General features: G+C 35.8%; 1 protein-coding gene across 9 annotated transcripts in view; it reads left to right on the plus strand.

The window, feature by feature from the left end:
- RIMBP2 (RIMS binding protein 2) overlaps window positions 1-23,749 on the plus strand; it is a 78,675-nt gene extending 54,926 nt beyond the window's left edge. For 2 of the 9 annotated variants that reach the window (XM_082774310.1, XM_082774311.1), the window contains 9 exons: window positions 1,621-2,352; window positions 4,075-4,192; window positions 7,198-7,350; window positions 10,482-10,666; window positions 12,908-13,076; window positions 16,607-16,710; window positions 18,583-18,654; window positions 19,774-19,908; window positions 22,276-23,749. In XM_082774310.1, coding sequence (XP_082630436.1) covers window positions 1,621-2,352; window positions 4,075-4,192; window positions 7,198-7,350; window positions 10,482-10,666; window positions 12,908-13,076; window positions 16,607-16,710; window positions 18,583-18,654; window positions 19,774-19,908; window positions 22,276-22,464 — 1,857 coding nt within the window. In that variant the 3' untranslated portion in view covers window positions 22,465-23,749. Of the gene's footprint in view, window positions 1-1,620; window positions 2,353-4,074; window positions 4,193-7,197; window positions 7,351-10,481; window positions 10,667-12,907; window positions 13,077-16,606; window positions 16,711-18,582; window positions 18,655-19,773; window positions 19,909-20,494; window positions 21,365-22,275 lie in introns of those variants that run through there. The other 7 variants (XM_082774317.1, XM_082774318.1, XM_082774313.1 and 4 more) reach the window with 6 other exon arrangements.
- The last annotated feature ends 23 nt before the right edge of the window (window positions 23,750-23,772 follow it).

Consider the following 23,772-nt stretch of genomic DNA (forward strand, 5'->3'; position numbering starts at 1 on the left):
CTTTGTGTACTGTAAATTCAGCCCTTTTAATCTGATACTGTCTGGAATAAGACAGGTACTTTTTTCAAAAGAAAAATAATCAGTGTTTCAATTCTTCTGCTATCATAAAGGTTCAAACTGAAATCCTTCTGCATGCTGCTTCTGTCCCATTCGTCTGGGGGAAAAGTGAATTCTCCCTAGACTGTTCTTGTTCTTTATGCATCAGAAATTATGTCTACTTCTTGGTTTTACAATAGTGTTGCCAATTTTGATATCTAAATAGGTGATCCAGACCCTTATTTGGTGTAGTAAATCATTTTAGACGTGTTAAAGTTTGCAGGCATGCTTTTCTTGATGTATTAGTGTATGTGGAGGGTATGGTTGATTTTCAGTTTTAGTAGAATTTATTGTGAGTACTTCCTGGGGAAGGACTCATGGATGTCAGAGTCTCATGTGTAGACTATTGCCCACCGTGTTGATAAGCTTTTTGATACAAAATGCAGGTCACATTCTGATCCCAAAGTGTTTCATAATTTCCCCCTCTTTCACTAGATCCAGTCTCACTTTGCAACAGCAGTAGCAAACAAAAAAAATGAAAAACACATTTAATGAATTTTCCATAATGGAAACAGATTCCTGTTCCTCTTGCATCTGAAGGTATTCCAAACATGCACTTTCAGCTGTAGTTTTCTCTCCAAAATAACAAGAAAATGTTTTGTATGTGGATATATACTTGCTTAATTGGGAGATTGTTATTCCCTATTATATATATCTATCATGATCAGAATGCTTATTTTATTCAGGCTGGGACAGTTTTTACGTACATCTGATATAAACAGAGACTTTCACTTACTTCTACTAATAGGCTGATTCTCAAATATTCGTTTTAACAAGCAGGTACAAGATTATTTTGGGAGATATGATGACAGTGCAAACCAAGAGACATCAGAGAGCAGCTTGCTTCTCAGGATTCTTTCTGTGGAAGCCAAGCTTTAAAATTGGGAATTTTATTTATATTTATTTATACATACATACATACATACATACATATATATATATATTACAGTTTGACAAAGGAAACTAGAGCTTCTTTAATGATGTTTGCAAAATGTTTCTCCTCTGGCAGGAGATGTAGGAATATTTGCTACTCATATATATACGGTACTTTCACAGATGCAAAGCAAGACAGCTTGTTATAACAGACTTTTCATTCTCAGATAAGGGTACGGGTTACAAAGAAAAATTAAATTGCAATTTGGCATGGGGCAAGGAAAGTACTAAACATTAGTGCTATGTTTTAATGTCATTCTCATTCACCATGCTGGAACCTGTATGCAGCTTCTATTGCTTTGTTTTAAATGCATGGGTTTATTCTTGTTAGAGCATCACTCAGTTGTTTGTACTGACCTCTCACGTTGTATCTGACACCCAGCAACTTCTTAATCATGTATTTATTTTTCACAGATACTCATTCAAAGCATGACATCTTTTTCACTAAATAAGCTGCATGTCTTATGTTTGCCATTGCTCTAAAACTAATTCTGTCTTTATTTTTTTTTTCTTCTCCCTTTTCCCTCCCATTTTATTTTTGTCACACGCTATTTGTTCCCTGTCTGGTTTTTAACATTACATAATCTTAAGGAGTGCGATAAGAATAAGACCACTGAAGCCACTTTTTTGGAACAGCCTGACTTTTCACAACAGATACATCACAGTAAAAAGCTTTTCAGTATTCCAGAAGTAGCTGAAGAGGATGGTGAATACACTGAACTGCTATACAAGCAGGGTTTAGGTATGCCCTATAAAAAGAATCCCAAAATAGCTAGAGACTCTAGACCACCTAGGCCCTACAATCAAGACCAGCAGCACAACTTCTGGTATGCAGCCAAGCACAGAATTTCAGGCATGGAGGATTTTGCTGGAGACGACAAAGGATGTAAATATAGCCGATCTTTATCGAGAAGCCCAGACAGTGGACTAGACTGTGGAAGTGAAGAAGAAGAATCTCGTTTTACTTTCAGATATGCTTGTGATTCAGTTTCTGCCAATGTTGCATCTAGCTGTTGTGCAGAGACTGCTAACTGTTCCTGCAGGAAAAGCATGAGGCCCTTGCTTGCTCGCAGGAAAACCTTAACAAGACAAATCAGCATTGAAGAAGATTTTGGTGACTTGGGTCCTTCCTTTGAAGAGCCCAGGAATGAACAGGTCAAGCCCAGTTATGAGAAAAAGTATGAGGCTCAGAGATGTAATAGAACAGATAATTTGTCTAATGAAGAAGTTCAGGGAGGCTGGAAGACCGACTTAAAAATGGCTGACTCTAGGGCCGCTGGTCCACTTGCAAAGCCATCCCACAGAGATGCAGAAGACTCTCTGGTGTGTGAAATAAATCTTCCTTCTAACATCTGCTTGCCAAATCAGTCTGTTTTCTTTCTCTTGCTACTTTTTTTCTGTTTTTCTTTTTTTTCTGAGTTAATTTTTAGAGTCCATCCTTTGGACCTATCTGCTGCATTTCCCCCAACCCTTTTTTTTCTCCCCATTCAGTTTTCTTTATTATTCCGCATTTTGCTTTATGGTCATCTCTTTTATCATGCTGAAATCAGTTTAATTTGCTTTACAATGATTTTCCCACAGAAAAAAAAAAATACAATAATGGCTGCTTTTATTAAAGGACAACTGAATCTAAATTTTAATTAAGGGTTAGCTGAACTATGATTTTCCAAAATATTGTCTTTATTTATTTTGCCCATCTAAATGTTGCTTAAAAAAAAAAAAAAAAAAAAAAAAAGGAAAAAAAAAAAAAGCTGCATTTTAATTGGAAAAATATTTCATCAGTAATTATTATTTTAAATATCTCAAGGAATCCATTTCATCATGTTGTTTTTGTTCATTTCACTCTCAGAATTTTTAGGATATGCTCTTTATCATGAACCATCTCTGGACAAGAATCAAGATTCTCCCCAGTGTGAACATGACCCAGATTTGGGGAGTCACAGGTTTCATCATATTTCCATTTTCTGCCTTCTCTCTGCACTGTCACTACTTCGCCTTCCTTTTTAGATCATCTCTTCTTGCCTTTGAAGTTGCAGACTGCATCTCTGCATGAGAATGCAGGCAAACAGCTTCTTCGAAAGGGAGAGCCAGGGCTGTTCCATATCTTTCAAGGATGCCTCTGTGTGATCTTGCCTAATTGCATTTCTGTCCATTAGTCTATAGCAGAGTCTCCATGCTTTGACAGATGCATCCATAGGTTTCCCTGCTCCCAAAAGACCAAACAAGTTCTTTACCCTCTCAGTCTACACAATCCAGAGTGGAGATCTCAAATCAAATGTGTTTGTTTTTTTTTCTAACAGTAGAAATCAGCTGCCTGCTCTTCTAGCCCAGCAGTTTAATCTGAAAGGATCCTTAAAATTTTCTCCCATTGAAATTAGTGCACAAGCTGTGTTAATTTCAATGGCTGCATGATGAACTCTGGAAAGCATTAAAATAATACCATTTAGTGATTAAAATAGCAACGTTTTCTGCAAGTGAACAGAAAGAGACAGATGTGGTGTGAGATGAAGTGTGTCTACATTCCCTTCTACGTGTTTCAATAACCTCTAAAAGGCTTTAAGAGTTGAAGGCCATTATAGAAAAGCAGTGTGCTCAAAGACAGAAGGATATACCCTTGTTCACATGCTGCAAACTGGACAAAGCTATATAGCTGAAAACAAAGATATGCTTGCCTTTTCAGTGTAGCCTGATATCGTCAGCTCTCATAACCGGTTGCACTACTCTTCAGGAGATTATAACGTCATAGCAGCAACGACAAAGGCAAAAGAATGTTTCCAAAATTATTCTTTTCTTTTCTTTTTGTTCCAATATGTGACTGCTGGTTGCAAAATCTCTGCCATAAATCAGGGAACCATTTTTTCTTTTGCAGGTTTGCCAGGCAACAGTATTTAGTTTTCAGCTAACCTTTCAGTTAAAAACTAAGTTTAGTTGCCTTTAGAGCTTATGCTTCCAAATGCGATTGACCTGATCAATGTCCAACCATATAACCACAATGTTACCATGCATGTAACTTACAAACCTGTTTTTTCTGTTGTTGTTTTTTAGCTTTTAGGTAATCCATCATCTGCAGGACGGCCTGAAAGGGCGGAGCATGCAGGGCGAAGGTCCTCTCATGGCAGTGCAGTGCCACAAAGGTCTCGACCAATGTTGGTCCCTTCCATTGGTTAGTTGGACAGATTGGTGAATTTCTGTTGTTTGCAGCCTCAGAGTTGGGAAGGTGGTCCTTACAATGGACACTTGTCTTGAGCTGTGGTTTCTCTTAGTTACTTAAATGAGATGAAATTGAACTAAAAACATCTCCATCTAAATAAGAGCTAAATGTAAGCATACTGGGTTCTCAGGGGGCTGAATCAATAGACATCAACATCACCGGGATGGTTTTTATTGAATTTAATGGGTATTGGAACTTTTCTAAGCTTGGTTAAGGTTAGATACTATCAAATCTTACCAAAACAAATTACTATGCAGGCAGGCATATGATCAGTAAAATAAATGTACTCATTCAACCATTCATTCATCCATCCATCTTCCCATTCATCAACCATTATTTTGCATTCACTTTCCATTTTCTTGACTACTTTTTGGAATTTAGCATGAAAAAAAAAAAAAAATGAAAGCTGTTAAATGCAACAAGTTAGTAGAATTTGCATATATTTACTAGATTTGATATTTCATCCCTATTCTGGTTTACTTATGACTTAAAACGTATGCTGATGTATACCAGAAAATCCAAAAAGTAGTGCAGAAAAGATAATGGAATCAAGACATTATGGAAAAATGCATATTTGTTAAAACTTGCACTCTAGACTGATAAATAAGGAACATGCATGCTGAAAAATTAGCAAACACATGCAAAACAAATGCAGAAAGAATTTGGTGAGCCATTAGCAGAACATTACTCCATGAAGATGTAAAACCAGTTAGGTTTATGTCCCTAACCTGGACTTCATGAGGATGAGCCTCAGGGACATCAGGAGGAGCCTGAAGCAGTGTCAGGATGTTCTCACCTGACATTTATGTGGATGAGTGACATCACAAATGGGTATTATCAGAAGGAAAGAGACTGATCATAAAGGAATGCTTTTACTTTTAAATCTTAAATATTTTTCCCTTTTTGTGGGTCACACTAAAATGCCAGTACTGAAGTGTACTGTCTATTAAAAGCAAAATCCCCCTAGTGGACACAATTATATTTATATGTGGTGTATAGTAATTATTAATGAAAGAAACTGTAGATCACAATACATGCAGAGCTGTAATGCATGAAACTTTCTTAGCATTTGCAGTATAGCATAGCTGTTCAGAAGCCTGATTCTCTTCCCACATCCTGCTGTAAATGAGGATAATCCTCAGATATCAATGGAATTACACTGGTATGAAAATGGTATGGGGAAGATTCAACTCCAGGGAGGCTCCTGTGCTTCTGTTGATGGGTTATTGTTAGCTGAACCAAACAGCATTCAGATAATGGTGTTAAGGTTGTTAGATTGTCGCATCCTTTTTTTTTTTTTTTTCCTAGTCTGAAAGCAGCCTGTTTTTCTCAGGAATAAAGATTCCTGGCTTATGTTTGGACTACTTAAACCAAGTTTTGTGTCTAAATTCATTCTTTTATATTATGTGTAAATTTATTTTATTTTATTTATTTATAAATAGCAAGAAAGCAGACAGGTTTTGTTTGTTTGTTTTTAATTATTCCTTTGGGTTTCCTTTAATTTTGATTGTAATTAAAAAATAATGGAGGTGATTAAATTTATCAGAACTCACTTTCTGTCAACAAAGTTAGGGTACGGATCCCACCAAGTAATGACTCTTTTGTTCAGCAGTTCAATAGCAACAGTTTAGGAATCGGATAAAGTAATTAGTTTCTTATAATCAGTCAAGCAGATTAACAATCAAACTAAAATCACAGATTTTATTTCTTTCAGTGCAACTTCATGAATTAGTGTATTTTGAGTTATGTACAATCCACAGATGCCCTTTGGGATTCCATTTGGAATAAATTACAACATTGTCTAATGTTGATAACAAGCAAACTACAGAGCATTATGAACAGTATCTAACAACAAATAACAATAATAATAATAATTAAAAAAAAATGCTGGGAAGCTGTTGGAAGGCCAGATCTGCCTTCAATTTCAAGAGTCCTAATTTCTGACTGAAAGACTAGTGATTAAAATTGCTGAAAGATAGATATGCATTATTTCTCACTTTCAGCATCATACCATAGTAAATCACTTTGAGGATAAATGAAGCTAATATAAACACTAGATAAAACTCTGCACAAAAGTTGCTTCCTGGAAACTTGCTGGGAAAAAATAATCTAGAAGACATGAAATATCTCAGCAGGTCAGATAAAAAAAGTGAGTTAAAAATATGGCACACAAAAGCATGTAGTTGAGTGGTGAATAAACTTGAAGCAACTTCAGAACCCCAACTAACAGAGAAGTTTCCCATGAATAATGGCTGCAAGTAGGGTTTTGGAAGAATGAAATTATGGTGGGTCTGTCATTATAATACGTAAAACTTTAGATGGCTTAAATATGTGAAACTGTTGTTGGCCTCAGTATACAGCTCACAAATGTGGATTCCAAATTTCTTGGCACTGGCTTATTCCTTTACATGTATGCCTGGAGTATTTGCTAAGTTACTCGGCTTCACTAATGATGGGAAGTTTTCAAAGCAGCATTGGCAAATTAAATTAGAAGGAAAGACCTTTAACAATCTAATGTTGTCAGGATTCCAAAGATCAAATCTTTCTCCAAATGTTCCAGAATTTAAAATAGGAAATTCTTTGAAGTATTTTCTCCATTAAGCTATAAATACTTAGGGTTAGTATACTGTTGCAGATCTCCTTGCAGATCTGTCAGGTTGGATTATTTAAACCTCATAATAACAGATGATTCCTGTCCAAAGATCTAACAAATAATATTTACAGTGTGAATTAAAAAAATAAATAAATAAAAGATAGATGCTTTAGAAAAGGAGATGCACATTTCCCTGCTGAAGGAGGATTTCTAGAGGCTGAGACATCTGGCAAAGCTTACACAGTGTTTAGCCTTCCTACTATATGCAAGTTAGTAAAGAAGGTAGTCAAAATGTGCCCGCAGGAGCCTCCGCAAAGGCGACTATACAATATGTTTTAATAGATCATTCCCTTTTTCTTCGTAGAAATTACAATGGACAGTAACAGTGAAGGCGGTTGGTCTCGGTCAGGTAGTGAGGGAAATATTTCACCTGTAAAAGAAGAAGCTTATTATCGCAGCATTGGTGGACACAAGAAATGGCCTCAGCAGCGTACCATGGCCTCTGAATATAGATACGGTATGCCGAACATTATTCATCCTTTATGACAGACACGTTTTAGAGCTGCGTGTTAACAAGTGCGGTTATGTATGACAACATTGCATGCAATGCAGAATGCCAGGGGAACTAGCTCTTAAGTCCTGTCTGCTGTCAGGTAAGTCTCTCCAGCTCAGCTGTAAGGGACAACAGCCCTTAGTCCTCTGTCCTGAAACTGCTGTGCAGCCACCTTTGCATACTCAATAGAGTCTGAGCACACTGCATTGCATGAACCTCTGTGAAGCTACGCTGCTACTAACGCCAGTCAATATTTACTGTATATACCTGAACAACCATTCATCAAAATGAGCACATTTTCACTAGATTCATATAGATTGGACAGGGTCAAACAGTAGCTGGTAAATCACAATGTGATTTATGTGTTCAATAATAGGAATCTGTTACCAAACATTAATCTGATTTGCAGCTTGGGTTAAACGATGATTCAGGGTCTTTTCATTAATCACACAGGTCTTTGGCTTTGTCCCTTGGTGAAGACAAAAAATATTCATAGTTTTAGGAAAAATTACATAATAATAGCAAACTTGTATTACACGAGTAAGGTAATTATACCCACTACTGATAGTATTTGCTGCTTCATCAACATAGAAATCATTACATGATCAACAATTCAGTTTTCATAGTTCATAACATAGTGAATTAAAGTGTCTAACACTTAACCCATAAAAGCAGCCAAGGCCATATATAGATCTAGGAAACACTTAAAATCATAGAATATCCCGAGTTGGAAGGGACCCATAAGGATCATCAAGTCCAACTCCTGGCACCACACAGGTCTACCCAAAAGTTCAGACCATGTGACTAAGTTCACAGTCCAATCACTTCTTAAATTCAGACAGGCTTGGTGCAGTGACTACTTCACTGGGGAGCCTGTTCCAGTGTGTGATCACTCCTTTTTTTTTTCTCTTTTTTTTTTTCTTTTTTTTTTTTTTTTTTCCTGATTTTTGAAATGAAGTAAATGGACCCTGAAAGTTAAGTAAATTATAAATTAATGCTGGGTTTCAAAGCAAACATATCTGACTTACAACCAGATCACCAACTTGTATAAATCAGTGTATAGCTAGTGAGTTCAATGCAACTACAGGAAATTGACATCAGTTGGGAATCTGGCTGGCTGCAGCCAAAGATTTAAGATTTTACATACACAATTATATATGTGTATGATATATAGCTCATAAGAGAATAAGTGGCTAATGAGAGAATAAAGAGACTATTTGTGTTCTCATTCAGTGAAGCAAACTTCACTGTCATGAGTCAGATTATTACAGGTTAGTGCTTTTAACTGGGATACATATGGCCATAATTCATATTTGCACCTAACTCCTATTAATCACAGTTGAAGTCAGATGCAAACATTGGTATTTTTAATTTAAAAATTAACAATCAAAATATCCCACCCCTTCAACCACCTGTTTTATGTTGCCTGGTGGGCCTGAGTATAAACCACATAAAGACCGCAACATGACTATGAGAGGAGAACAGAATAGAGAAGAATCCCACACTGTGTGTCCCATTGCTTTCTGTCCCATATGTGCACTTCTTTCACACACCCTTTCTGTGCTTTGTGCCTGCATAAAGCTTCTTGGCTGGAATTTTTCCCTGCCCTTTTGCTGTTCTGCATTTTTCCCTACTCACATTCTTTCTTGCACTTTGGACCCAAGAGTCAGTAGCTGTTTCCTTAAAGCTGTGACCCTCTGAGTTTTATTTTTTTTCTGGTAGTTTAAACATGTCAAATGTTGAATGAAATCTGTAATTGAAGCTAAAAGAAGTGTGTGTTTTTTTTTTTCTGAAATACTACATATTAAATATTTCAATGATTACCAACAAAGGTACTCGTTATAAGAGATGATTACAGTAAAACTTGTATTAATGTGACTGGAAAAAAAATGATATAGGTAAATTACATTTTCATTGTAGTTCATAATGTAGCTCAATTTATCTGTGTGAAAGGTTGTGCAAACTGGATGATAGGTATTGATTCAGCAAAGAACAAAAGTATCTGACTTCCATTCAAGTTAGTGGGACTTTGAAAATAATTTTTATTGAAGTGGCTTGTGATTTTGCGTGCTTTTGGGTCTTCAGCTTCATGTGTCTTGAAAGAGCAAGTTTTTTGGAGAAAGTACTGCTACATGCTCTTTCAAAACAAAATTAAAAGCATTTGAAACCTGTCAACTTAGTGTCACTTAGTGTTAGCCATTTTGGCCTAGTTTACTAATTCAGTTTTACTGAAGTCCATTCTCAAATACGTTGTTGAATCAGGGACTATATGCCTTCTCCAGGTAACTTGAAATGTCTGAAAGCTATGAGACAACATGTTCATTCTTATTTTTTAAGTCCTAATTGATTTGGTACCCTGCAGTGGCCTGAGAACAGTATAGTGTCAAGTGTTGTGATGTTCACGGATGATCCTTCCTAATGAGTGTATAATTAAATGCAGTCACAGCTAACCTTTGCTCCTGGATTTTATCATATTTTATAGTGTTCAGGTGGGTTTGGGGCATTGCTGTCAATGTTAACTATTGACTTTGTTTAAGCAAAATAGTAGTGTAGTTCCATCCCTGACGCAACTAACACTACCGAAATATATTTCTCCTTACCCGTCTGGAGAGAAGAGGTTATAACCATGTTTTAAACCTCATACCTAAAACATGGTATGTCAACACAGCTGGGATGTGCTTTCTTGTGTCCATGAAGAGCAGAAGCAGCTGTGCGGGAAAACAGGTGGATCCAAAGCATGGTTATTTTTGCAGTAATGTTAACGCCTATCAAAATCATCATTATGTCACTCTTAACATGCTACACTAATTTATAGCAAACTATAGTAAACCTAACAAAAGTTGCTTTCTTATCTAAGCTATATTCACCTATGTAAATGTCAGTGTGGTGTAGATCAACACCACGTTCAGTGCATGCAGACTGAAACTGCTTAAAAAATTACAACTTGCTAATTAAAAAAAAAAGAAATGCCAAACTTGATAGGACATGCTTTATGTTTTCACTGAAACACCAAACACTTTTCAAATATTAAATGAAATAGTTGAAAAAATGAGGCCAAATTACTGAATTGCTCTTTTCTGAATTTACTTTCATAGATGGCTATGGTGGTCATGACCATCTTTCTCCAGATTTTTATGAAGAATCAGAAACAGATCCTGGCACAGAAGATATTTCTACTCGAATATTTGTTGCACTCTTTGACTATGATCCGCTGACAATGTCCCCAAATCCTGATGCTGCAGAAGAAGAGCTGCCATTTAAAGAAGGACAAATCATTAAGGTGGGATCTAAAAACAAAGGAAACAAAGGACCCATTGTTACAAACAGCATGTCCTTTGTTTCCAGTGGAGAGCGCAACTTGTATGACAAGAGTCCAAGATCTTTTTTTCCTCTAGAGGTTCAGGCTGTAAATCCAATTGGATTTGGAACCTAATATCTACTGCTAATTGCTTAAATATAATTAGGCAATAGGAAGAAATCTCAGAGTTGCGTTAAGTAGCTAGGAAAGACTCAATTTGAGATTTAGATGCAAAGACTAAATTGTGACTCTGAGGCCTCCTGTGTCTGTTGCCACAACCCCTATAGGAAAAACTGCTTCAGAAATTGACCTCTTTACTGCAAAAGTGCTGTAAAAGAGCTTAGTGTTGCACCTCCGTATGCATCCACTGCTGCTGTATTTTTTTAATCACTGAACCCTTCTAGCACATATACACTTGAAATTAAATAAGGTCTAAAATTAGGTATTTCTCTTCCAGAATCATCCTCTTTTGAAACTGATAAAATAACTTCCTTTTTTGGCTGTTCAGGTGTAAGGTGCAGAAGTTGCTCCTTGAAGAGGGAGCAGAAGACAAATCAGCTTGTTTCAGGTGGCAGACAGTGTTAGACTCCATCTGTGTCTTTATGCATGCCCTCTGTCACAGCTTGCCTTATTATGATTGTGCAGCTGCAAGACGAATTTGTTCAGTTTGCTGTTCTGATTTTGGAAAGTTAGCAGATTTCCTGTTGAATCAGCAGGTGTAAGCATCTCTTTCCATAGCCTTGTATCTAAGCTATCTGGTGCAAAATGGGTGGAAATGAGGGAGGGGAGAAGGAAGGGCTGCTGGTAATCCAGGGTTTAACTGAGATTTAAGTACGATCTGAAACTGAACCTAAAAATATATACACTTATACACTTATATAAGTGTATATAAATATATACACTTATTTGTAAAACTATAAAAAAATGTTACTTAAGCTATTAAAATATATGCTTCCTTCCACTGTGTTGGATTGGATCCTAACATTAATGTCTGTACACAAAAATAACAATTTTTTAATGTTAATATGTTAAATACTTGGTTCAATATTTTGCTTACCTCTTTAAGTGATATGATATAAAGTTATGCCCAAAATATGGAGATATATGGAAAAGAACTTATGTTTCATTCAGGTGTTTTAGTTATTTTTTCACTGATAGTACATTTGTCACTGAAAAGTCTAGTGAGTCGCCACACCAGATATTTATTCTGAGTGATATTAACTTTATATCTGGGACCATTGTAATAATTATGTGATCTACTGGTTTTGATTTCTCTTTGAATTGATGTGAATGTGGATTGGTTTGCATTTCCAAAATACTTTTTGTACATTACCCAAGCAGTTGTGTGAAGTCTGTCCTGTCCGTACATTACAGTCGCACATGCTGTATTGTGTGAAGTAGTAATGGTGCCAGGTAAGTTATGAACATGTTTTGATTCAAACTGAAAAAGATTCATGTTTGAGAAAGCTGAGGCTATTAAAAGGTCAGTTTTTACAAACTGTGATTTAAACTGAAGGGATTGGTTTGGATTTTTTTGTTTGTTTTTAAAGAAAAGAAAGCAATTGATTTGCTTTCTTTTTGGAATCGGAAATTAACCATCAATCAGAAATTAACCATCAGTTTTGTGTTAAGAATATCTCTTTTTTCTGTGTTGTGCAGTCTTAGATTTAGGCCTCTGTATCATTGGCAAACTTTATGAATTGACTGCATTTTTAGAAATTAAGACAACTTTTGGATTTACCTGTTCTCATTGATGAAAGCTCATGCTATTCTTGTAGCTTAATGTCTTCTGGAAAAACACTATTGGAGCTTAAGTAAGTATATACATCAAATATTATTAAGTATTAAATAGGCATTTTAAAATTTATTTATTTTTGATCATATGCAAGTTCTAATCAAAATAACAAAACTTGGGCACAGTTTTGCAAATGCTTCTTATTGAATATATGTCACATGACACCAAGCAGCAGTGCCATATGAATAATTCCATAAACATCTATGTAAATAGGTAAGCATGCTTTTAACTTAGCACATGGGGAAACTGATGACTTTCAGATGACTATTTTTTATGCTTTTCAATGCTAACCAAAAAAAAAAAAAAAAAAAAGATTTCACATCTATACTATAATTACCTATTTATACCTTGGTAACTGTTCTGTCTTCATTAAAAATCCTAAATACTAAAACCTTTATTAACCAACACTTTTATTATTTAAATGACAGGTTTATGGGGACAAAGATGCCGATGGATTCTATCGTGGAGAAATCTGTACAAGAATTGGTCTTATCCCATGTAATATGGTCTCTGAGATCCAAGCAGATGATGAAGAGATGATGGATCAGCTTCTAAAACAAGGTTTTCTTCCTTTGAACACACCAGTAGAGAAAATAGGTAAGGGAAAGTATATATGCATAACTTCACCTAATTTTGGGTGCTATTAACTTGGCTGGATCTGCTTTGCCTTTTGTTTTTATTATATGCTGATGCATTTGAATTTTACAGCAATTTACTACACTATGGGATACATTCTGTGTCAGTATCTGAATTATTCAACAAATATTTGATCTTGGTCACACCTTTTGCCACAAATAAGGACTTTTATCTTCACTACTACACCCATTACTTTCTTTTCTTATTTAAAAAAAATGTTTTTTTCTTACCTGAAAGATTTATAGACACAGAACTAGATCCCTGTGCTTTGGAGTGTGCTGTGCTGAAGTGCTTTGTGATATGCTCACTGCTGCAAAGCATAAAATGAGTCACTTATTGTTGTTATTTTTACTCTTCTACATTTTCCTACTTTACCAATAATTTAAAGGGATGGTGGCAAAGGGTTATGTATAATATAATTTGGGATAGCAATACATATGAGATTTTATGGGTATTGCAGTAACAAACCCCTTTAAAAGCAGAGTTAGGCCAAATGATTTTGTGTTATGAACCACTTGCATTACGTCATCGGTTCAGTGTTGTACAGAGGCACGCGATGCAAGTATCTTAATTTAGATTTCCTTCTAAAGGTAAATTTTAAACAACTATCTCAATATGTTTTAAACCTTTCAGTGTAATTCAGAGAGTATATAGGGCTGGAACTGTTTCAGTCCTGTTTAAAAGTGAACTGTAAAAGTGGTTGCTAAGAAACAAAGTCTTCCACCATTGTTTTCTTAGATTGAATAAAACCTTATCATATCCAAAAACATATTAGTAAATGTTAGACAATTTTTTCTTCTTCCTTCTTCAGATATTGAGATATTTTAAATATCGCTATACCCCATGAAAGGGAAGGGGTGATTTAAGTTCTTAGTTGCTGTATTTTCAAATCTGTGTATTTATTGGGAAATGCCATGTTAATACAACAAATACTCCCACTTTTGGACTTGTAAACCCCACTGCCCATCTGCTCCTCCAGGTTTAGCACATACACCTACACATACATTTCAAAAATGTGGGACAGGTAGACAGTGGGACTTACAGATGTGCCCAAGTAGGTTGGCTGTCCACAGCATGATTCTGCAAAGTAGATATAAACATGGGCCTACATCATATGAAGCCTAGTGGAATTGGATACCTAACTTGCTGTGGCTACATCTGTAAACACAAATGAAGGCCTGGTGGGATTAACAAGTGTCTAAATGTTTTTCTAATTCTATCATGAAGACATACCTTAATACAGAAAATATATTTCTAAACAATTATGCTTGAAATTTACTGCTGTGAGTCCTGCTCAGTGCTCTTCTTACTGAAGTCAGGAAGTTGTCGATACAGAACACCTGTGAAAATGAAACCACCAGTCCGTGTAATTCCCTGTAATTTTAATTTTTGGCTGTTTAAGGGATATTCTGCAAATATCATCTTTTTTCATTGCACTCAACTTGCAGTGGCTTCTGAAATAGTTGAGAAATCAGAAAGTCTTTATCTTGGAAAGAGGGAGACAATTTGAGATTAAAAATCTCAAAGGCAGGGCAAAATTTCTAAGCACTGAGTTTTATTCTGAGACATTTCTGAGAACTGTTAGCAACCTACCCCCAGCAGTTCACCTTTAAATATTTTAGCTATTCAAAAGTACCATATACTTTTTATTATGGATTTAAATTGTTAGTCACAATAAAGAATAAATTAATTAAAATAAAAATTAAAAGAAACACAAAAACCACGGTCATTAATGGATTGGGGAGAGCAGTTAGTCTGGCTTAATTTTAAACTAAGTACAAATTCTGAATAGTAAAGAGATCCATGTGCTCAGATCCTTACTGTCACGGTGGCTGCCCACGTGGATCTTTTAGCAGAAGCAGGCTCTAATTGCTAGTCTGTCTCATGTTGTTAATCATATTTTTAATGTCATATCAAACACTTTACATTGCTGTGTTCATATGACTATAATTTTCTTAATCCTTTGCCCACATTAAATCCTTAAAAGCAGAACTTTGAACAGCTTCATATCTTCTCTTCTTTTATTTGTATGCATTCCTTTCCTGAAGTCAACTGTGACCGTTTCAAAGAGAGCACACGCTCTGTACACCGCAGATCCAGAAAGTCTAAAAGAGGTCTGTGCTAAGAAACAATAACTTAATTCAAGCTGTAAAGTAGCTGAAATGATTTGAGCTGTCTAGATTTATTTATTTTTTAATGCCTTTTATCTTTGGAAACCAGCAGTTGGAAAATAGTGTCACATAGCAAATACATACGGAATCCTTTCTGGATTCTTTTCTTGGTCATAGAGGGGCCTTTGACCCTGGACTGTGGGCAGTGTCTTGCCCCAGAGAAGAATTCCAAAATCAAAAGTGCTCTTCTGAGGTAATCACTTAAATACGGGTTGATCCAAGTGTTTGGGAAACAGGGGAATTGGGTCCTGCATCTCTTACAGTCCATGCCTTCATTTTGGATCTCTCCTTGTGTTATGTAAAAATCCCTTGCAATGGTAGCTGGGAAGGTAACTCCAATCCACCTGCTGCAGAAGTAGGTGATCTCTGAAAGCTTCAGTGTCAACCGGTGAGCAGTGTGAAAGCTGCGAGTGCATGCCACACTCAGTATTTGCTCCTACATCAGCTGAGCCCTTAATGCCCACCCTCCTGCCAGAGCAGTCATAGGGTGCCTCCCAACCCCACGTTTCCTTTGTCACACTGCATAATGCTCATCAGACCTGCCCTCAATGCCTGTATGTAAGTAGCACTAACAAGCATGTTTCTTTGCTACAGCAGTCATCTGCAAGAATCATGCTAATAATCATTTGAATTTAAAATGTGGCCCATTTTAAACTTTTCTGTAATTCAGTAGCAAGCAGTAAACATGTCATCTGGTTCCTGTAAACTATTTTACTCTTTTCCTTCTGTTCCTCCACAAAGGAATCTTAAACAGTACTTGAGAATGGGTTCTTGTAGTCAGTCTTGAAAATACTGCAGACCACTTACATGATTGGTAACCTCTTTTGTCTTGGGACATCTGAGAGTGTCCGTTTCTCATTCCAGTCTCCCAGCAGAAAGTTGAGGAATAATTTCAAGCACAAAACTCCTTGTGATTGAGGGGGGAGGGAGGGGGGTAGGTAGTAAAAGTTTTACTAAAATGAAATAAACCTGACTTCTGAGCATTTACCTTTACATACCCTGATAAACTCTGATTCTTCCAACAAAGGATGGCAGTAAATTTCAGAACGTTGATTTTGCAGATATATACTGTGTGGAGATTCAAGGGCTTAGAATAAAGAGGGCAAGACAACTGTTAAGTTACTTACAAAATGCACATGCTGTTTTGAAACTTTCATCTGTGTTAATAGGTTTGATAACCCATGGTGTCTTACCACTGTGCTAGAGAAATACCAAATGCACTGTTGTGAACGTGATGCAGGGAAAAATTGCACCTTGTGTTTTGTGTTCAAAATAACTTTTATAGCTCTCCTTCCCTTCCTCTCCTTGTGATTGGAACAGAAAGAAACAGACGGAGTGGCAGACAACCTTCAGTATCTACAAGAAGGATGGTGGCTCTGTATGACTATGATCCAAGAGAAAGTTCTCCTAACGTTGATGTAGAGGTATTGACATAACTGTTTACTGTGTTTACCATTTGTGGAATCCTAATTTAATTGAAACATAGTTGGTCTTAGTAAGCACTATTATGCAAAATCAAAAAAATCAGAATTACAAGCATTGGTCAGATATTTTCAGAGATGTATATATAGTAAAGGCTTATAAATTCTGCACAAGTCAATTTCTGATTGTTCAAATACCACAGAAACATAGAATGGCTTGGGTTGGAAGGGACCTTAAAGAGCATCTAGTTCCGTCCCCCTAGATGCCACCCACTAGATCAGGTTGCTCACGGCCTCAATTTGTAATATTTATTTAATATGTATCAATGCAGTCAATTATAGATATATGGTTGTGCAATGTGTGTGTGTGTCTGCGCATGTCTCTATATATAAAGTCGATAAGGAAAAATGCATGGAGTTATAAATAGTAGGGAATGATTATTTTCCATTTATTGTTTTCAAGTTTTCTTTATATGTTACTGTCTAAGAAGATGATTATTTCTGAGAAGTGTTCCAGCTCACACTGACAAGCTGATAGCAAAGCACGCTCTCTAATGTCTGTATCATGCTTTACCTTTCCTCAAAATGTCAACCCCCTTCTGCAATGCAAACCAGAACCTTATAGTACAGTGGAACAGCATTCATAATATATTGTATTTTTTTTCTTAATGTATCTGAGCTTTTGTGACTGTATGTCTTGTCTTTAATCCTTTTTTTTTTCTTATAACAATGTAAAGATATCTTAAGTGACCACTGAACATTAGCTAGATCTTCATTTAAACAACTGACCATTAGCTAGATCTTCATTATGGGTTTATCTTCCATTTACCTACATGCAGTCTCCCATCTCTCCATATTTGTCATCAGCAACAATGGAATCACTTTTTACATTGTCTTTGATGTTACATGGTAAGTCCCACAACCAAGATTTGATGCAATTTTCATTTATATATGCATTGTGGTAAGAATGTCAGTGTACACTCAAAGCGCTAAATAAAATGCTGAAGACCTAGGAGCTTCCTCAGTTATTCAATTTATTTTTTTTAATATACTTTTTAAAATTTCTTTGTAGAACAACTTGGATTTTTTTTTAAACAAGAAGGTAAATTTTGAAACAACTGGGACTTAATACATTAAAACTTAGCCAGAGTTGTCCTATATTTCTTGGTGAACCAAATCTGGTTCTAAATTATGGTGTTACAAAATAGTTTGGGCAATAAATCAAATAATTGCAACATACACATAGGAAACATCTTATTCATTCTCTTTCCTTCCCATGGCCGCAAGAAATTAAAAAATAAATTTAAAAATGAATTAGATTACATTTAAACCCCAAGCAATTAAAGAGATCAGTGTATTGTTTGCAGATTGGAGACTGGAGATACTTGTTCTAACACCTTTATTGAACAGAATCCAGTTTAGCCCCAAAATTTCAGTTCATATTTCAGAAAGGAAAAAAAAAAAAAAAAAAAATCAACATCCTCTGTTTGTCTTGTAGACATTAGTCCTGTTTGTGCCTTGTGAGTGACAGTAAGGTACCTGTGAAGCCATGGAGTTCACCCTGCTCAGCAGAGCTGGCTTTAAAGTTTGTTCAGGTTGCTCACAGCTTCATGCAGCTGAGTTTTGAGCAACTCCTGGGTATGGTTGCATTCAGCTTGTTTGTTGCAGCAAGTCTTGTGGCTGTCTAGAACCTAATAAGAGAGGTGCCTAGATTTAGCATTCTAAAAAAAAAAAAAAAAAGCTCTTAAACTTCAACTTAAAACTCAGTTTCGCCAATTCTGTCTTAAAAGGGAGGGAAAAAATATTAATGGTGTTACTGTTAATGAAGAATAAATGTTAACCTTTGTTTAACAAAACACATTCCTTTTTCCGCAGGCTGAGCTAACATTCTGTACAGGGGACATTATCACTGTCTTCGGTGAAATTGATGAAGATGGGTTTTACTATGTAAGTTGGCTTCTGTTGGTCACTGCTACAAGCTGTCAGCTCTGGGCCTCACTGCTCCCGCAGCTGTGCAGTAGAGCTGAACCTGAAAGACTGCCCTCCCTAAGAGAACAGTACTGAAGTTGGCTCACTTGCCACTTCATTCCAATTTTAGGGATCGCTGTTGATGTACCTCAAAGCTGTCTCTGGCATTTTATATTTTTGCCTTATATAGTTTGCTGGAAAATGTATAATTTGATCACATGTATCTATGTGAATGACTGTTAGTAGATAAGGCACTTCATCTGGGAGAAAAACCTCCATGCAGCCCTGGCCTTATGAAAAATGATTAGTTCATTAAAGTAAATTAATAGTTCAGTAGTTCAGTTTTGAGCACTGGTAACTGTTCATGCTACTTTGCCATTCCTTCAAAGCAGAAGAGTTGTCTCCTAAGAGACAATGTTCCAGTAGTAGCTGCCAGTCTGCATCCTTTTAGTTTTTCCACATGCACAGATAGCTACAGGAATAATTTGATTACCTCAGAAGTGCTTTTAGGTTGTGAAGCCTAGGACACTTATCATTGATGCTGCAGTCCTAAGGACCTGAGTCTAGAAACTGCATGGGATTTCAGTTATCATTTCTCTATTGCTTTTAAATAATGCAGGCATTAATTTTTTTTCCATTATGCACACTAGCACTTGTGATTTCCAGGTGTCAACGCATTCATTGCATTGGAACTCTGAGCGTGCAAGTTGGTCAAACAGCATGAGAATTCTCACATACAAACCCATTGGGAATGAGCTTTGAGTTGTCAAGTCATAGTTCAGACTTAAGTGCACCAAAATGAAAAAAGCACTGTGTCACAATCTGTATATAGCAAATTGGATGAGCAACTGAACTGCTATAGTACTCAAAGCATGTCTTAGTGTCACCCTGAATTATACACAAATGTGCTCATCTGTTTTTATTTGATGGATAGTGTCCATTGCCAAATCACAGAAATAGAAGCAGGAAAATCTGGCTTGTGTGACCTTAGATGGCTATTTCCTCTTCCTCACTGGCTTTGAGATGTAGTCGAAGTATTTCCTTACCTTATTGGCAACCTGCATTTGATTTTATTCCCTGAAATGTTCATCATTATAGGGTGAACTTAATGGACAAAAGGGGCTGGTTCCTTCCAACTTTCTTGAAGAAGTGCCTGACGATGTTGAAGTCTATCTATCTGATGCACCCTCGCAGTATCTTCACGATACACCGATGCGTACAAAAGCAAAAAGGGTAAGCAACCAAATAAGGAAAACTTAAATTTTTATTTTCCATTCCATTCTGTCTCATAATTTGGACACAACTGTTAACATTTTAAATCCACTCACCCATTTTAAATTATTTAACTTTCAAAATATATAAAACATAAAGAAAAAATGACTTTATCTAGGTTTCCACTAGCTTGGAACACTTACAAATGAATAATCTAAATCTAACATTTGACTGCAGTCATTAGAGAATCTCAATTATAATTTGAGTTTATACAGTTTGTCCCTGGTGAAAGCAGTTATTGTCTAATGCTTCTGAATGACTCTTACTATATGCAGTAGTTAGATGAAGGCAAAAGTTCTTGTGAATGAGACTGGTATGATCCCTTTAAATACAAATAGTAAATGCAGCTGATTGACAGTGTTCAGTCTTTTAATTCTTAGATTTCTTATTCCAACTGGCACTGATTAATTGCCCAAAGACATCTCTTTTATGAAAAACTAATCATGTTTAGTGTCTCATTTTTGGTTTTGTTTCATCACTGCAATACTTTTATATATTATATATTTTATATATATTTTTATTTCTTTGCTCATCTGCTTGGAAACAGAAGAAGAGTGTTCATTTCACACCTTAATAAGGCAATGTAGCCTTCACGTAAGTGAGCAACTGAAGATACCAATAGAGATTTCAATTAAAGCTACCTGGCTATCTAATGCAAGTCTTGAAACTTAATTGTGGGGGAAAAAAAAGAAATATGTCTCCAAAATGAGTGGCCACAGAAGACCAGGCTGTATGCTTTTGCTCTACCTAGTTAAGTCAATTTAGCTTTTTAGGAGACAAATCCTTTAAAAAGGAATTCGTAGAAATAAGTAAATTAGACCTCAATTTATGAAGGTCAACATTTGGAACATATTTCTTCATGAGCTAAATGTTTATGTTTACATAGAAAAGCGAGTTTGATGTCTAACTACCCTACAAACAAAAGCTGCATATTGCATTGTTAGCCAATCTTGGATATAAAAATTCCAAGTTCCTATACCAAGAGAAAAGCACAACACCCCCAACCCTCAAAGAACATATAAATGAAACGTATGCTGGTGTATACTGTAGTGTACAAGAGTAGAGTTGGTTTTGAAACTCATTACAGTCAAATATAGCTACTTAAATTATCTGCCTTTCCACGATCAATTATACCTCAGTTTGCTTAAGATTGACTATTTAACAATTCTGGAGGAAGGAAGAAAAAAAACCTACATGTGGTACACTTTACTTGGATTTTCCTAGAAAGTGCACATTTAAAATATTAGCAACTGTTTGGTTTACCAATGCAATACAAGCGTCAATACGAAACATGCAGCTCACTCAATGAATGCATTAGACTAAATATATGGTATCTTCAGGTGTACGTTGGGGTGCTTTACCAAGTTGTTTTTTTTCATTAGAATTAGACCTTGATTTAAAATCAAAGTAGGCTTGAAGCCCCTTTGCTTAACTCGCTGTTGCACACACCAGTAAATTGCTAATATTTTAACTTGGACTACACGATAAGACAGGTCCCTAAAGCATGGATTGTAGTATGACAATATCATCATAACAGATAGTACTACATTTTGTCAGTAGGGCACTGTAGTTATGATAGGATGAGTGTAAGTAGTTTTAGCATTTTCATTCAAGTGCTTTTGATGATTAAAACAATTAAGTCTCTTAAAATATTTAGGAATGCTGTCATTATTGTTCAAGTATTCACCTTCATTCAGCAACCTCACAGCTGCAGCATACACATTGAGCAGTCAGGGTCTTTAAGCTTTCTTTGATTGCAATTAAGGTTCATTTTAGCTTTTTTGTTTTTCTTTTTTCTTTCTTTTTCTTTAAGCCAGTGTGCCATCTTATCAAATATGTATATAAAGTATGCTAGTCATTTTTAAAGAAAAGGCATTTAAAGGACAAAAAGTATGTGATCATGTAACATTTGAACTAATTTCTTCTGGAAACAGTTTGGTTTCTATACAGTGATAATCCCTAGTAATTAATACATTTATTTTTCTTAAATCCATAGCTGAATGTGTCCCTCTTCATTTTTGTACTAGCATAGTACTGAAATGCAAAACTCCTTTTGCGGCTTTTGTGGCCAGAACTACAGTAAAAGAAGTGTAGGCAACTCTTTAAAAAAGTATAAGCAAACTAGGGCTCTATTGGCATGTTTTCTATTGTTTATACTTTTTCTCAAAATTTATATATTTGCTGTACGCCCATATTTTAAGACACAGAAGAAATGAACCAGCCCTTTTGTTTAGTGGGTAATGGGACAAATAATGTTGCCAACTTTCTTGATGATAATAGCTTTTAAGCTTTCAAACATTCAATAAATTATAACAATATACCTAATAGGTTCCTCCTGAGAATACAGGTACAGCAAGGAGAGCACCATCCCCCACAGTTCATCTCCATTCTGGGTCACCTACGTCATCTATGGGTTCTGGTAGTCCCGGGAGAGGCAGGGATATGTCCTCGAAAAAGAAAAAGGGGCTGCTTTCCAAAGGCAAGAAACTGCTGAAAAAACTTGGTGCAGTGAAATGATTCATGTACTCCTGGACAACTTGTAAAGCTTCCAGTCTGTGTATTTATTTTTTTTAAATGTCAAAACTAGGGCTTTCATGACTATGAAGTACAACTTTATTAAACCTTTGCATTTTTAACTCTGACATCAATAGAATCATGTGAATTGCTTAAAACAGCAAGAAAAAAAGCAGGTGAGTGTAGCATTGCAAATATTCCTTTTCTTCAAAAAGAAAAAGTTGTAGGATTAAGACAAGAAGGACATGATTTTAGTTGAAGTCTATTCAACACCTGCAAGCACACTGAATAAATCTCAGCCTTTTGTCTCCTTTAACCATGGGTCAGGTGAAAAAGAAAAACCTGTTCATTGATTTCAGGTCAAGAGAGATCACCCCATTCTGTCTAATTTTAATCATTAAAAAAAAAAAAAAAAAGTGGTCTTGAAACTCCTAGTTTAAATCAGCCTTGATGTTTTGCCTTATTAATGCACAATGATTTGTACTGTCTAATAAATATACAACATATACTTTGTATGTACTGTGTATTCAACTGTCCTCATCTTCCCTAAATCATAGTAATTTAAGATCAAATATGATGTTGCTAATTCCATTCCATGTATGATACAATTCTTGAGAGTTTGAAAGTACTGAGCAAAATGCTTTTTTCTCTCTTTCTTTCTTTCTCTTTTCCTCTCCAAACCAAAACTCCCATGTTTCTTTTGTCAACATATTCACTAAACTGAAATCAGATCCAGTCTAAGTTGTTCAGAGCCTCACCCCCAGTTTCAGTCATACAAATGTCACAAACTCTACTTCTGGAGTTCCTGGTTCACTATTCTAAATTACCATAAAAAAAAATAAAGAAACCTTTACTTCCCACCTTGTTTTCTGGTGGAGGTGCAGTCCTAAGTTAAAAGGCATTTTCATATTGTTGATGTCAGATTCAAGATTAAGTGCATGTCTGAAGTCAAAAACTGTGTTATATACACAAGCCGTAGCTAGTAAAAAGGCTGCAAAAGGTGATAAGAATACTAATTGCAACATTGGCATCTCAATAAAAAACAATCTTACACACTGATGGCAGTCATTGGCTGTTACTATTTTGTAATTCTTGTCCATTTGTAAATTGTTTTTACTGTTTATACATACTTTTCAGACTGCCTTTCTTTTTGTAATTTATGGAAGGTTTATAAATGAATGATCAAAGCTTCCCCATTGTGTCTTCAGATAATATTGTAAATTACTGTAAGATACTATGTGCTAGATTATACCATTTAATTAAAGAAAATAAATGGCCTAAATTTGTGGTAAAGTACTGTGTGGGTGTGTG

The sequence above is a fragment of the Aythya marila genome (assembly GCF_965140915.1).
Source record: "Aythya marila genome assembly, chromosome: 17".
In the NCBI taxonomy this organism is placed as follows: Eukaryota; Metazoa; Chordata; class Aves; order Anseriformes; family Anatidae; genus Aythya; species Aythya marila.